The 13,557-nt window shown below is 52.8% G+C and overlaps 1 protein-coding gene across 1 annotated transcript in view; it reads left to right on the plus strand.

Annotated features, from left to right (window-relative positions):
* ASTN1 (astrotactin 1) overlaps nt 1-13,557 on the plus strand; it is a 54,373-nt gene that overhangs the window by 36,246 nt on the left and 4,570 nt on the right. The window contains 24 exon segments of the mRNA XM_079314633.1: nt 1-49; nt 514-537; nt 539-594; nt 597-621; nt 623-646; nt 951-1,027; nt 1,030-1,100; nt 1,785-1,851; nt 1,854-1,907; nt 1,910-1,949; nt 2,121-2,315; nt 2,640-2,767; nt 4,985-5,089; nt 5,255-5,339; nt 5,341-5,441; nt 7,844-7,990; nt 7,993-8,111; nt 8,355-8,397; nt 8,400-8,487; nt 8,849-8,919; nt 8,922-8,999; nt 9,305-9,440; nt 9,565-9,665; nt 10,121-10,304. Of these exon segments, the coding sequence (XP_079170759.1) occupies nt 1-49; nt 514-537; nt 539-594; nt 597-621; nt 623-646; nt 951-1,027; nt 1,030-1,100; nt 1,785-1,851; nt 1,854-1,907; nt 1,910-1,949; nt 2,121-2,315; nt 2,640-2,767; nt 4,985-5,089; nt 5,255-5,339; nt 5,341-5,441; nt 7,844-7,990; nt 7,993-8,111; nt 8,355-8,397; nt 8,400-8,487; nt 8,849-8,919; nt 8,922-8,999; nt 9,305-9,440; nt 9,565-9,665; nt 10,121-10,304 (2,068 nt within the window).

Below are 13,557 nucleotides of genomic sequence, written 5' to 3' on the forward strand. Positions count from 1 at the left end.
CGGGCTTTGACTTGGTGCTGGGCGAGCAGCCCTCTGACAAGATTTTTCGGTAAGTGACGAAGGCAACCTGCTCAGCACATTTTGGGGCTTAAATATGACTCAGGGTAAACAGGCATGCAGGTAGCCCAGCTGGCAGGGCTGAGCACAGCTGTCCTGTGCCACCTCCTAGGGACATGAGCATGGCTGGGAAGATCCCCCTGCAGCTGTCGTGAGGGTGCTGGATACCCAGTAGTCAGGTCCTCCTCTCTGTCCATGGTGAGATGAATTTTAGGCTCTGAAGGAGAGTTTCGGTGAAATTAAAGTGCCTTTTTTAAAAAAAAATCACTTAAGTTACATGCAATATTTGGGAATCATTGGATTTTTTGGAGGCCACCCCACTCTACCCTGCCCACACACCTTAGCTGGCATCCCTGCAGGATGAGCAGGGACGCTCAAGGGCTTGGATTTGGGCAGAGACAACCTTCCAGGCTCAGTGTTTCCCTCTATGCCAGCCTTTGCTGCTCTCCCTGGCAGGTTCACCTATACTCTGGGGGAGGGCATGGCTACCCCTGAGCAAGAGCTTCGTCATCCCACCGGCCGAGCTGGCCATCAACCCCCAGCCAAGTGCAAGACTGACATGACGGATGGAGGATGCAGTGGAGGTCAGGTAGGTGTGACAGCAGGGTGAGGGAGTTCAGGAGGGTGTTTCAGCAAGTAGAGCTGGGATGCCCATCCCACGTTTTGCAGGTGGAGATTAGTACAACCATTAACCTGCCCCTCATTAGTCCTGCAAGCTGAGCCTTTGGCAGTATTCCTCCTCATCTCAGTAGCTCCTGCATCCTTCTGAGAGCTTGGCTGCCATCCAATCACTGTCAGCTCGAGAAAGCCTGAGCTCTGGAAAAGCCCATGGCCACGCATGTGTCCAGCTCTCATTGAAGCAGTGACACATCTCCTCTTCCCCCTCCTCACAGGGAAGAGCTGATGACCTCATCCTCCTTCGACAGCCTGGAGGTGCTTCTTGACTCCTTCGGGCCCGTCCGGGACTGCTCCCGGACAACGGGGGCTGCAGCAAGAACTTCCGCTGCATCTCGGACCGCAAGCTGGACTCCACGGGCTGCGTGGTGCGTGACCCCGCCACTGCCAGGCCCTCCTGCTGTGGGCAGGGAAGGGGAGGCCAGAGAGGGAATCCCTCCTGCCTTACTTTGGGCTGGATGTTTTGAGGTTGATTTTGTAGCAGAAAGATGTTTTGGGCTGCCATCTCCTCTGCTGCTGCACACAACAACACACACACACTCGAGGCAGTAAAGTCTGTTTGTTGGCTCTGTGAGAGGTTCTGTATCACTCACACACGTGGTGTGCCTTGTCATCACCACAGCTGCTCTGCCCCAAAATGGGGGGTCTGTGGGGCTGGGGTGCACTCTTGCAATGTCACCAGAGCTGGGCCTTGGGATGAAGAAGCTGTGAGTGTGGGGCAGAAAGTGGGTGTAGACAGGGAAGCACTGCTTTGTTAGTCACTGGAGCTGGGTTGCTGAAAAGTGGGTTTGATACCAGCACGTTGTGTTGGTGGGGATGGCTTGGAGGCTCCCACCTCAGGGGATACACTCCCGAGAGCTGCAAAGAGGTTTTGGTGCAGGAGGAATATCTGCAGTTGTGGATGGTGCTGCTGCTGTCCTTCTTGCAACCCTGAGCACTGCTCAGGTGGCAGTTTCCAGTGGGGAGCAATGCCAGAGCCCTGCCCTCCACCTCAGCCCCAGAGACAGATTTCTTCCAGGGGTTTTCAGCTGTTACTTCCCCCACCCCACCAGTGCCCGACGGGCCTGAGCCCCATGAAGGACGGCTCTGGCTGCTACGACCGTCACGTGGGCGTGGACTGCCCGACGGCTTCAACGGGGGCTGCGAGCAGCTGTGCCTGCAGCAGATGGTCCCTCTGCTGAAGACCCCCTGCTCTACAACATCCTCATGTTCTGTGGGTGAGTGCCCCGTCACCTCCCTGGACACAGGGTGCCCCCAAAGTGCTGCTGTCCGTTGCTGCTGCCACCCTGAGCCTGTAGGTGGGGATGGAGGGGTGTCCTCTGTTCCCGTGGCTGTCCTCAGTGCTGGGGTGGCAGCTGCAGCTGACAGGGCCTCTGCTGGCTCCCCAGGTGCATTGAGGACTACAAGCTGGGCACGGACGGGCGATCGTGCCAGCTGATCTCTGAGTCGTGCCCTGAGGGCGGTGACTGCGGCGAGCCCCGCGAGCTGCCCATGAACCAGACGCTCTTTGGGGAGATCTTCTATGGCTACAACAACCACTCCAAGGAGGTGGCACCCGGGCAGGTGCTCAAAGGGACCTTCAGGTGAGGTGTGGACATGGGAAGGGGACCCCAGCAGGGTCAGACCTCACCATCCTCTCCAAGAAGCAGGCATGGGAAGGAGCCTGGGGCTGGACCATAGCAGACTGCCTAGTCCATCCATGCCTGGCTTCACTTTGCAGAAGGTGGAGGGGCTGCTGGGGAGGGCACATCTGGTGCTTTCCATCGAGAGTAGACATCTTTTTTAATCTGTGCCTGAAGGAAAAGAGAAGTACCAGGTGTTTCTATGGGATGGGTCACTTGCTCGAAGGGATGATCCCATCATTTCTGTCCTCCAGCCTTGCTCTTCTCTCTGCAATTAACTTCTAGGCAGAATAATTTTGCCCGGGGCCTGGAGCAGCAGCTGCCAGATGGGCTGGTGGTGGCCACAGTGCCCTTGGAGAACCAGTGCCAAGAGGAGCTCTCTGACCCCATGCCCGACCCTGAGTTCCTCACTGGTGAGTGAGTCCAGCTGGATCCATGTCTCTCCCAGTGAGGCAGCTGTCAGCATGCCCAGCTTCAGCACCCTAACCTGCCACAGTATAATCTACTGTGGGATATATCTAATCTGGCTTTAGCACCCTGTGCTCAGCTGCACATGGAGAAACCAGCAGCTGGGAGTTAGTTCCTTCTTCCAGTAAGAGAAAGGCATTCAAATGAAGGAAAGGCAAAGGCTGTAAATGAACTGTAGAGTGTAAAAAGCTCAAGCATCCATCAAATATTTGGGGCATTTGCAAAAGGATTTTTTTTGTGTTTTTGAAGACAAAAAAGATTTTCCATCTACCTTTGATTTCTTTGCTGATAAAATGAAGCATTCAAAACCCAGTGCCATCAAACCAAAACGTTTTGTTTTCTATGCCAGAGCAACATGGGCCATGAGTGATAGGTTATGGATTCCTAGATGGCCTTCAAGGATTTGCCATTTTTCCAAGTTTCCAGTACTCATAAATAGCCTTCATTACCTTGGTGTTTGTTGCTGTTGGCTGAATGGCCCAGACATCCCAGAGGAGCTATTAAGCACAGATGTGGCTAGTAAGGTGTTTTGGTCTCCTAAGAGACCTCATGCATTGCTTGCTTTGTCTGGCAGAGCTGCCAGGAGGATTTTGGGGAGCACCCATGGACTGTATGCAGGGTCTGGTGGATGCTGGTTGCCCTGACAGGGTGTATGGCAATGAAGGTGTGTGGCAGGAAGATTCAGTAGGAAGGAGGGTGCTGGTGGGTCTTGAGGAGCTGAACTTCCCCAAGAGAGCTGGATGGATAGGTCACTCCTGCTTCCCTGGGGATGCTCAACCCTGCCTGGAGGTGCTGGAGGACACCTGCCTCCCAGTGGGGCTCTCCTACCTGTGACATGGTTACATGGATGTAAGGAAGGCACTGCCACCACAGCCCCAGCATCCCAGCAGTGTCAGTGGGACTGGGACTTCACTTGGCAATTGCACTGGGGAGGTAAAAGCCAGTAAATTATCCTGTTCATTTCCCCTGCTCTGCTGGCTTTGTGGCTGATTAAGGGGAGAAAAAAAAGGGGAAAAAAGGGAGAAGAAGTAAAATATTCTCTGCTTGTCAGAAGCTTGGATATCGCCGTGAATACACGAGACAGAGCTGCTGAGTAAGGAAAGGCTGTTTTTGCATAAACACTTTGCAGGGAAGAGCAAGGCTTTGAAGCTGTCAGCAGCAGCCAGCACTGAAGAGAGAGGCGCTGGAAGGCAAAGGATCTTATCCTACTTATACTCTGCCTTAGGTCTTGTTACAGAGGGGGGGATGCCCACTGTTACCCTCCTGAACTCCTGCTGGGTGCCTGTTAGCAGCAGAGTTTGCTGCTTGGCTGCCGAGCAGAGCTGTGACGGGCTGGCTATGCAGTACTGGAACTGCAAGGGAGGACGTGGCCTGTCTCAGCATCCTGCTGTGGCACTCCAGGGATGCTCTGGCCACCAAATTCAGAGCCATGAGCACCCTTCAGTTCCTTGCTGGGCTTTGTCTGAGGCTTGGTGGCCTCTTTGTCCCTCTGCTCGTGGAAGCTGAGCTGCCATGTGCCATGAGCAGGAGTAAGTGGCTGCCGCGCCCAGGTCTCCATGAATTTCTGCTTTCTGTAACTCACAGCTAAATGGCTGAAGAACAAGATGTCCTTGAAGGAGGACAGACTCTAGGTCCCATTCAGCCCTGGAATTGCCATAAAGTCCTGAGGGAACATTAGCAGCAGGCCAGCGATTTCCCCTCCGTCTGTTGCCCACTCAGCTCAGTCCCAGCCAAAAGGGAACCAAGGCCTCTTGGCTGGTCACACTTGGCATGACGGTGACCGTTCCTGCAAACAGCTCATTAAAAAGCACAGCTCTCATTAGTGACATAATTAGCACACCTGGGCATGCCTTGGGAGTGGGCACTGGGAAGGAAGCAGGAGGGAAAGCAGGAGACTCATTATCTTCCAGCACAGAGCCCCGGATGGCAGAATGAAACAAGCCTATGTTGTTTTCCTTCAAAGCCATCATCTTAATTGCTGGGGACCACCTGACCCTCAGCTCTGAATGCCTCCCTGGGGGCATGTGGTGTGTACAGAACCTTTTCCCTGCTTCTTCCCACCTTACTGGCTGTGTTGCCCAAGGCACGAAGGGCTGCAGCCATGCCCATGATGAGGCATTGCTCAGCAGTGGCATTGACTGCCTGTGTCCTTCCTCTGGCAGGGATGGTGAACTTCAGCGAGGTGTCTGGGTACCCCCTCCTGCAGCACTGGAAGGTGCAGTCTGTTATGTATCATGTGCGGCTCAACCAGATGACCATCTCCCAGTGTAAGTGCAGGACAGGGGGAATAAGGGGAGAAAGGATCGTGAGAGGTGACACAGCCTTCTGCTGGCAGGTGATGGGCTCAAAGCCTGATTGCCAACTGTGAGTGTGTAGGGAGCAAGGGCTTGCTAGGCTCTGGGAACTGAGCATCTCTTCCATCTCCTTCCCAGCCTTCAGCAATGCACTCCACTCTCTGGATGGAGCCACCTCCCGTGGAGATTTTGTGGCACTGCTGGACCAGTTTGGCAACCACTATCCAAGAGGCCGTGTATGGCTTTGAGGAGTCCTGCACCATCTGGTATCCCAACAGGCAGGTCCAGCGGCAGCTCTGGCTGGAGTATGAGGACATCAGCAAAGGTAGGAGCTTGTCCTTGGGAAGGGTACTCACAGACACCTCATGGAAATGGGAAGTGAGGTTTGCTTTTGGCAAGCAGAAGTAGGAAGTGGGTTTGGTTTTGCTTTTAGAAGGTGCCTAGCCTGTGTCAGGACTGCTTCCCACATCATGGTCTCACACTGCTCTTGCACCCTTTGAAGCCAGCTGAAGGATTCCTATGGATTTCAGCAGGCACTGGTCCAGGCCATAAAGAAAGATCAGTACCCACAGCCCCAGGGAGATGAAAGAAAGTGCACCAGTCCCACCAAGCCATCCTGCCTCATTCTGGACTTAACTGTAGTCTTTAATCTTAGTCTTTCCTTCCTTTTGTCTCTACCATATCTTCTCTCTTCCACTTGCATCCCATGGCCAGACTTTTCTCCCCCAGTGTGTTTCCCTCTCTGGGGCTCTCAGCACTGTGCTTTTAATGCCTGGGAACCAGTCAGGAGCTGGGAGGTTCATCATGATGCAGAGGGCATCTAGCACTTCTGCCTTCCCTCCAGTGCCCTGGCTGCAATGAGCTGTGATGAATCCCCAGTGGAAGAGGTGGTGCCCACTTTGAATGGCAGCTTTACAAAAGCTGAGGCAGCCTAACTCCTGCCTGCTGCCATCTGTCCTCAGGACTGTAGCAACTTGGTCTAGTGGGAGGTGTCCCTGCCCGTGGCAGGAGACTGGAACGAGATGGTCTTTATTGTCCCTCCCATTCCAAACTATTCTCAGATTCTATGATTCTACAGTCTCTTTTGCTGGCCTCACCAAAGCTGCCTGCAGGCATTTTCCTGCCTGTTCTGGGGATGGTGAGTTGTAGCGTCCAGGCTTGGGCAGCAAATAAGGGCCAGCTCCCAAGCCTGGACATGGAGAATGCTGAGCAGAGCTGCTGCTTTTCAGATGACTTTGGTTTGCTGCTCCTGCCCAGGAGCTCCCAGGTGCAGGCAGTGTGAGCTTGGAGCTCACAGGCACCATAAACAGACACTCATTTCCATTATGAAGCTTCCTAATTCTCAGTATTGGTACCAGCCTATGGTGTTGCTGTTGCTATGTCCCGGACACAGAGACATTTATTATCTCCCCAGGGCTCTTGTTTAGGAAGGGCTTCTTTCAAAGCCTCAGTCTGGATCCTGTGGGTTCAGGTCTTCTGGAAAGTGGACTTCTTCACAAGCCCACCTGGAAAAGTACAAACCTGGTGCTGTTTGGCAGTAGGCTGTCTCCAGATGTAGCACCTTTTGATGTCAAGTACTTCTTTTTTTATCCTGCAATTTCCTCCTCTTGATTTTCGTGCTTGGAGGTTTTTCAGGTCTGGCAGCCTTTTCTGAACCCACAGTACCACATTTAGGTTTCACTCTGGCACCTGCCACTTTCCTTCCTTTGCTTTTTGTTTGCAAACATCAGGGGCTGGATATCGATTGAGAAATTGCAAGAGACAAATCATTCCCTGACTCTTCTGCTTTTCCTTAGTACCTGCTAAGCTGCAGTTCACAGCCAACCTAAAGTAATCCATCTCCAGTTTGCTGGGGAGCAGAGCAACATTTTTGTATCCCAGGTTTTGTTTTAACAGCCTTATTTTCTTTGCAGGAGTCTCAAGGATGTGCTGGTGCTGGCCCATTTCTCCAAAAATCCTTGCTATAGGGAGATTTCCTTACTGAGTTATGGATATGGGCCATGGTGGCTCCCCACAGTAGCCTGCCCATACTGAGTCACCACTAACAATGGCCTGAGCTTGCCCTGGGGGTGAGGCTTTGTCTGGTTGCCCTTCAACTTCCTTCAACCCCACCAGCCATCTTCAATGGTTCCTCTAGGCCCGTCTTTCTTCTGTATAAATCCAGGGACATCCTTTGGCAGGGATTTTATATGAAAAGCACTGTTTCCCTTCATGGCAAGGCTTGCCGTGGCAGGGTGATGGGCAGATTTTACCTTTTGACTTTTTCTTTGATTGTTCTTCTTGTGCCAAACTATTTTCTGCTATGTAGGGCCAGAAGGGTTTTTGCAGGAGAATGGTTTGGTAGGGGTCTTTGTCTGTGCCAGGGAGTCAGTGTTATGCGAGGGTGCCCAGACAGGTCCTTCCTGAGTCTCTAGCCAAGTGGAGGAGGCTCCCTCTCGTGGGGACCTGCTGTAAGGATAGTCCCAGTCCAGGTGTAGGGTAAGCCTGGGGAAACTGAGGCACTGGGAGACCAGAGGACCTGCAATCATAGAAGCCAGGGTGGGCTTTTCAGTCCCATCCTCCTCTGAAGAGCAGTATTTAGTCCCTGCAGAGCAAACAGCTCTAAAGGATACGGGGGCTCTTTGGAAGCGCTGCCTCTCTCCTGGGTGGAACACAGAGCTCTAGCCCCCTCATATTCCATCACCATGTCTTGGAGCCCACCCCGATGTCCCTTTCCCCCTCCTGCAGGCAACTCCCCCTCGGACGAGTCGGAGGAGCGGGAGCGGGACCCCAAGGTGCTGACGTTCCCCGAGTATGTGGCCAGCCTGGCAGAGCCGGGCACCAGGCGCGTGGCGGCTGGCGTGCGCATGGAGTGCCGGAGCCGCGGCCGCTGCCCTCCTCCTGCCCGCTCTGCCACGCCGCCTCCAGCCCTGACCTGCCCGCCGAGCCCATCCTGCTGCACGTCACCAAAGCAGCCCCCCTCTACGAGCTGGTCACCAACAACCAGACCCAGCGGGTGAGGAGACACGTGCTGGGGCGAGGGAGGGGGGGCAGGGCAGCACCGTAGCTGCTGCTGGAGGCAGCTTGCCCAGAGAGCATTGTGTCCTGCCGTGGCAGCCCTTGCCTGTTGGCCAGCCCTGCTCTCCAGGGTGGATGGACTGAGATGAACCCATCAGGTTCAGGGATGGATGAATGCTGGCACAGGCGGGGTGGGATGGGAGCTCACCTGCCCAGTGCTCAACCCTCTCCTCTCTCCCAGCTCCTTCAGGAGGCCACCATGAGCTTGCTGTGGTGCTCGGGCAGTGGGATGTCATCGAGGACTGGTGTCGCTGTGACTCGAGTGCCTTCGGGGCTGATGGGCTGCCCACCTGTGCACCTCTCCCCCACCCAGTGTAGGTGCCCAGCCTGGCTTTTGGTGAGATGGGTCTGTGAAGAGCTGCTGATGGCCAGCTGTGTGGTGGCAGGAGGTGGTGGGGCTGTGTGCCTTTATGGGACAGGTTTGCAAACTGATGGGTAACTTGAAAATTGGGCGGAGTTGCAGTTTCTTAGTTCTAAGTTCAGCTGAGGGCTTTGGAGCTGGTTGTGGATCCATCCTGGTAAAGCAGCCCTAGGGAATGAGTCCTTTGGACCAACATGCCCAGAGCCAGGAGGGGAAAGGGAGCGGGAGTAATCTCTCTCCTGATGTTGCTGTCTCCTGTGAGTTAAAGGCTTTGAATCTCTTTGTGAGAAAGTAATGCAAAAATTGTCCCCCAGCCTGCGTCTCTCCACTGTGCATGAGCCCAGCAGCACACTGGTGGTACTGGAGTGGGGCCACTCAGAGCCCCCATTGGGGTGCAGATCGTGGACTACCTCCTCCGTCAAGAGAAAGTCACTGACAGAACAGACCACTCCAAGGTGGAGACAGGTGAGGGATGGAGATGTTAGAAGAGAGCCTCTGTCTTTCTGTTTGCGAGGGGATGCTGCAACAAATCAAATATCCTGTGGAAGAGAGAGCAGCCCTTCACCTGCCCACCATGCTGCAGAAAGGGGCTGCTCCATACTGTAGGGATGAACTTTTCTGGAAAAGCAGTGGGTCCAACTTTACACCAATTTCATGTGTTAGCCTTGGTTCCCCTTGGCACGAGGCAGTGTGGCAGCAGGCACAGGCTCTCCACAGCCCCAGGGACACCTATGTCATCACCAGTGGCACATCCTCCTCTCTCTCCCTAGACACAGTGCTGAGCTTCGTGGATGACATCATCTCTGGTGCCAAGTCACCCTGTGCCATGCCAGCCCAAGTGCCTGACAGACTCTCTTCCACCATCTCCCTCATCATCCGCTGCTTGGAGCCCGACACCACCTACATGTGAGTGCCTGTGCCATGCCTGTGGCAGTGCTCACATCCTGGCCATGGTCCTCCTGTTTGATGCTGCTTGTATTTCCATGTGGTCTTGGGAGCCCTGAGTTGTTTTTTTTCCCTTCTCATGCAGGTTCACGCTCTGGGGAGTTGACAACACAGGAAGACGTTCCAGATCAAGTGATGTGATGGTCAAGACTCCCTGCCCTGTGGTAGATGATGTGAAAGCTCAAGGTGAGATGGAGGGAGCTGCTGGACTGTGATGCTTGGGACAAGAGAGAGTCCTCCCTTCCAGCATGTCTTGGGTCCTGGCTGTAACATCTCTTTCACCCAGTGAGGCCCAGGAGCTGCCACATGCTGTGGAGGGCTGAAGTGGGGGGCTGCAGGAGGCACACATCCTCTCTGAAAACAAAAGAGAATAAATGGTGTTTCACTTACACTACCTGATGGTGTCACCCATCTGTTTTAATTAGACCAAATTGTGGGAAGCTAACCTGGACTGAGGCCAGGAAATGCCATCTACTCTGTTGCTCCTCCATTGGGACCTTGTCCTGATATGATGTAAATCATAACTCAGTGGACAAATCCTTATTCTGGTTTTGGTTTCTCTAAAACTAAGCTTTAGTTCTGGTGGCTTTATTCATGTCTTTCCTTGCACCCCACTGAACAACCCCTGTCCTTCTGCCCAGAAATAGCAGACAAGATCTACAACCTCTTCAACGGCTACACGAGGGGCAAGGAGCAGCAGACAGCCTACAACACCCTGCTGGACCTGGGCTCCCCCAGCCTCCACCGTGTCCTTTACCACTACAACCAGCACTACGAGAGCTTTGGGGAGTTCACCTGGCGCTGTGAAGATGAGCTGGGGCCCAGGTAGGCTCAGGAGCTGACTTGGCTAAGCAGGCAGGCCTGCCCACCAGCAGGCTTCTCCCTTGTGGGTAGTGGTCACCAGGAAGGCATCTCTTCAGCAAATCTCATTATCTGGTGATGGATGATAGACCTTAGGGTGTCACAGTGGGGGTTCTGTTTTGCTGGATGCTGTGCATGTGCAGAAAGCATTAACACAGGACAAGGTAGAAAGTGGTTGGCTGTTGTCAGCCCAACACTGTTGTCTGTGTCATCACCCTATACTGTCTCTAGAGTTTGGCCTACCATGTTCAGGCTGTGCAGAGTGGCAAAGTGATGGGATTCTCTTTTTTCCTTCATAGCTGATGCCACAGGCAAAATGGCAGAAGGTCTTGGAAAAATAATGCACCCTTGAGGAATGGAGATCAGATTGTGCTTTCTACCTTTTCCTGGGATTTCACTTGAGCTGAATGCACCTCTGTGTGCTGAACTTGGTCAACTTGTGGTCCCCGGAAGGCAGAGGACTGACTTTGGGTCTGAACTGTGCATTTCCTCACTTTTGATCCACATCTGTGGTGTGTAGGGATGACATGAGTGGTTTTGGTGCCCTGGCAGTGCTGAGCTTCAAAGCAGGTTTTGGAGGAGGTTCTCCCTTGTTCTTCCCGTCTAAAATAGTCTCTTTGTGCCTGAGTAAGCACCATGTCTTCTCTTCAGGCTTCTCCAAATCACTGAAGCCCCTCCAGCTGCCTGAGAATGTCCCAGGCTTGTGGAGGTAACCAGATGTTCCCTTCTCCCCATGTCCCTCAACATCTGCTTTAGTCTGCGTGGTTTCCCAGTAATGTAGATACTTCCAGTCAGTTTACAAGCTGGGCTGGGAGATTGCGTGCACTGCAGTGGTGTTTCACAGCATCTGGCCTCCAAAGAACCAGAGAGTGACCTCATCTGGAAATCAGGGTTACTTTCAAATGTACATCAACAAGAGCTCCTATGTATGAAATTCACAGCCTCCTTCTTACACTGTGCCCCACACCTCTTCTTGCTGGTCTCACCACTGTCTGTCTTCCAGCCCTGCTTCTCCAGGTGATCACTTGTGTACTTCTAGCAGAGGACAGGAGATTCTCTCTGTACATTTCTGTCCTCCAAACCTCTGCTAGGCAGTCAGAGAGACTCAGCAAATAGCTTGTTGCCTATCTTGCACTTAGTGTCCTTGGTGCCTTGGATTTGTCTTTGTACAGCTTTGTTGGAAAACTCTGAGGAGACACTCCGTGCCCTGGAGTGAGGTGGGGGTCTCTTCTCTTTCCCCTTTTCCCATTTATGTCTAAGAAGTGTGAGCTTTTTGAGGCCACAGCCTCAAGCTCTGTAGCACACTGCAGCATATGGAGTCTTTTTAGGGCAGAGGGTCCCGCAGCTCCTCTGCCCAGGGTTGCCTTATTCCCCAACACCAAGCAGGCTTGGACTTTAGTCTCACTTTGTCTCAATCCCAGCTGTGGTGATGCCACTCTGTCTCCATTTCCAGATGTGAAAATCCAGCCCCAGCTTGCACAGACCGTCTGACACGTGGTGATTTGCATGAGGAGCACATTAAATTCCTTACATGAACAGACTGGAGTCATCACAGAGCCATTACCATCACTGAGGCTGAGTGCTGCCACTGCTGCTCTCTGCCCCCGTGAGGAGACCAAGGACAAGCCAGAGCACAGAGTGGAAGCTGCCTCCTTGAGTCCCATGGGGAAGAGATGCATTGCCACGGAGCAGCCAGAAATACCACTGAATTACCCAAATGATACCATTTTCTGTGTGAATCTACCAGCCAGAGGGTTAATTGCACCCTCTGGAAATGCTGGAGCGCTTAGGACAGGATGATGCAAGTTTGCTGATGAAGTGTTTGCAGCTCGCACTACTTGGAAAGAGGCATTTAGGCAGCTGCAGCGGGTTCTGGCGATGACAAATCTTGGAAAGCAAACTCCTGTTTGATGGTTTGCGAGGGCGAGGCACCCAGACTGGTGGTGACAGGACAAATCACTTGCAGATGACATTAGTTAGCCAGCAGACACTGTTTGTTTGACTGTTACTGCTGCCTCCTTTGAAGTCATGGATGCAGACCCACATGACTCACTCTACCATGTCCCGTCTCCACATGTCCAAGGCATCTCCTACTCTGTGATACACTTGGCTCCCTTCTTGGCAGTGCTGGCTGCTGGACCAAAGAAGCATAACTTGTCTTGAGTGCACAGATAACTTGTCTGAGCCTACGAAAGCAAGTCACTCCTTCATGGTCGGAGAAGGGATGCAGAGAGTCCCTGGTCTTTACATAAGGAAAGGAAATGGAGAAAAAAGGAAGCAATAAGTGGAAGTTGGATTTGATGCAAAGCCTACTGAAGTCTGGTGGTGCCTATGGGCTTTGAGCCAAAATCCGTGGGATCACATCAGGCATTCCCTAGAGGGTACTGTAATGCTGGAGGAAGAGGCCACTCCTGGCACCTTGCTTAGGTGTCAGATGCAGAGACCAAGTGAGAGCTTGACTCTTTTCCCATGGCTGGCCAGCTTGGGTGGCTGTCTCCAGAGCCAGCACCATGCTAACCACCTTTGCCTCTCTGGCATGCCCTGGACATGAGCTCTGGGGTGGCAGTTGTGATGTGGCTGCAGAGCTGGACAACCTTTCAGCGGCTCCAGATGGGGCCCTTGGAGCTGCAGTCACATCCAAGGTTTTCTCTCCAGGAAAGCCAAGGTTGGCTCTGACTGGACTCGGAGTAAATTAATTCCTCTTCAAGCAGCTCTCCCGTGATGTGCCTGGCTTGGAGGGAGGTTTGGAGAGGCAGTGGATGCTCCTTCATGGTTGTATCCTGGAGCTGTCAAACCAGTTCACCCTGCTTATCTTAAGTAAGAATGTCCAGTAAGAATGTGATTTTTTCCTTCAGAATCATGATTTATGACTGCTGCTTTTTCTGGGCTGAGCAGATGCTGAGTTAAAGCTAGTGAGGGGATGTGTCTTCTGTTCCCTGACTATTCAAACCCACCAACTCACCTTGTAGCTGGTTAGGAAACTTATCACAGGTCATCAGACACTTAAACTTTTGTCTGGGTCTCCAGGCACATGAGATATCCTGAAGATGCTTCATTTGAATCCATTGCCTCCACAGTGGCCACATTCCCTGGAGATCACCCAAACTGTGAGACAAATTTAAAATGAACACAATGTGTTTTATCTGTACAAACTGATTTTCTTGATAAAAACATTAGAAGCACAATTTTAAGAGGACAAATTTGAAAAGAAGAGAAC

The sequence above is a fragment of the Erithacus rubecula genome (genome assembly GCF_903797595.1).
Source record: "Erithacus rubecula genome assembly, chromosome: 10".
In the NCBI taxonomy this organism is placed as follows: domain Eukaryota; kingdom Metazoa; phylum Chordata; class Aves; order Passeriformes; family Muscicapidae; genus Erithacus; species Erithacus rubecula.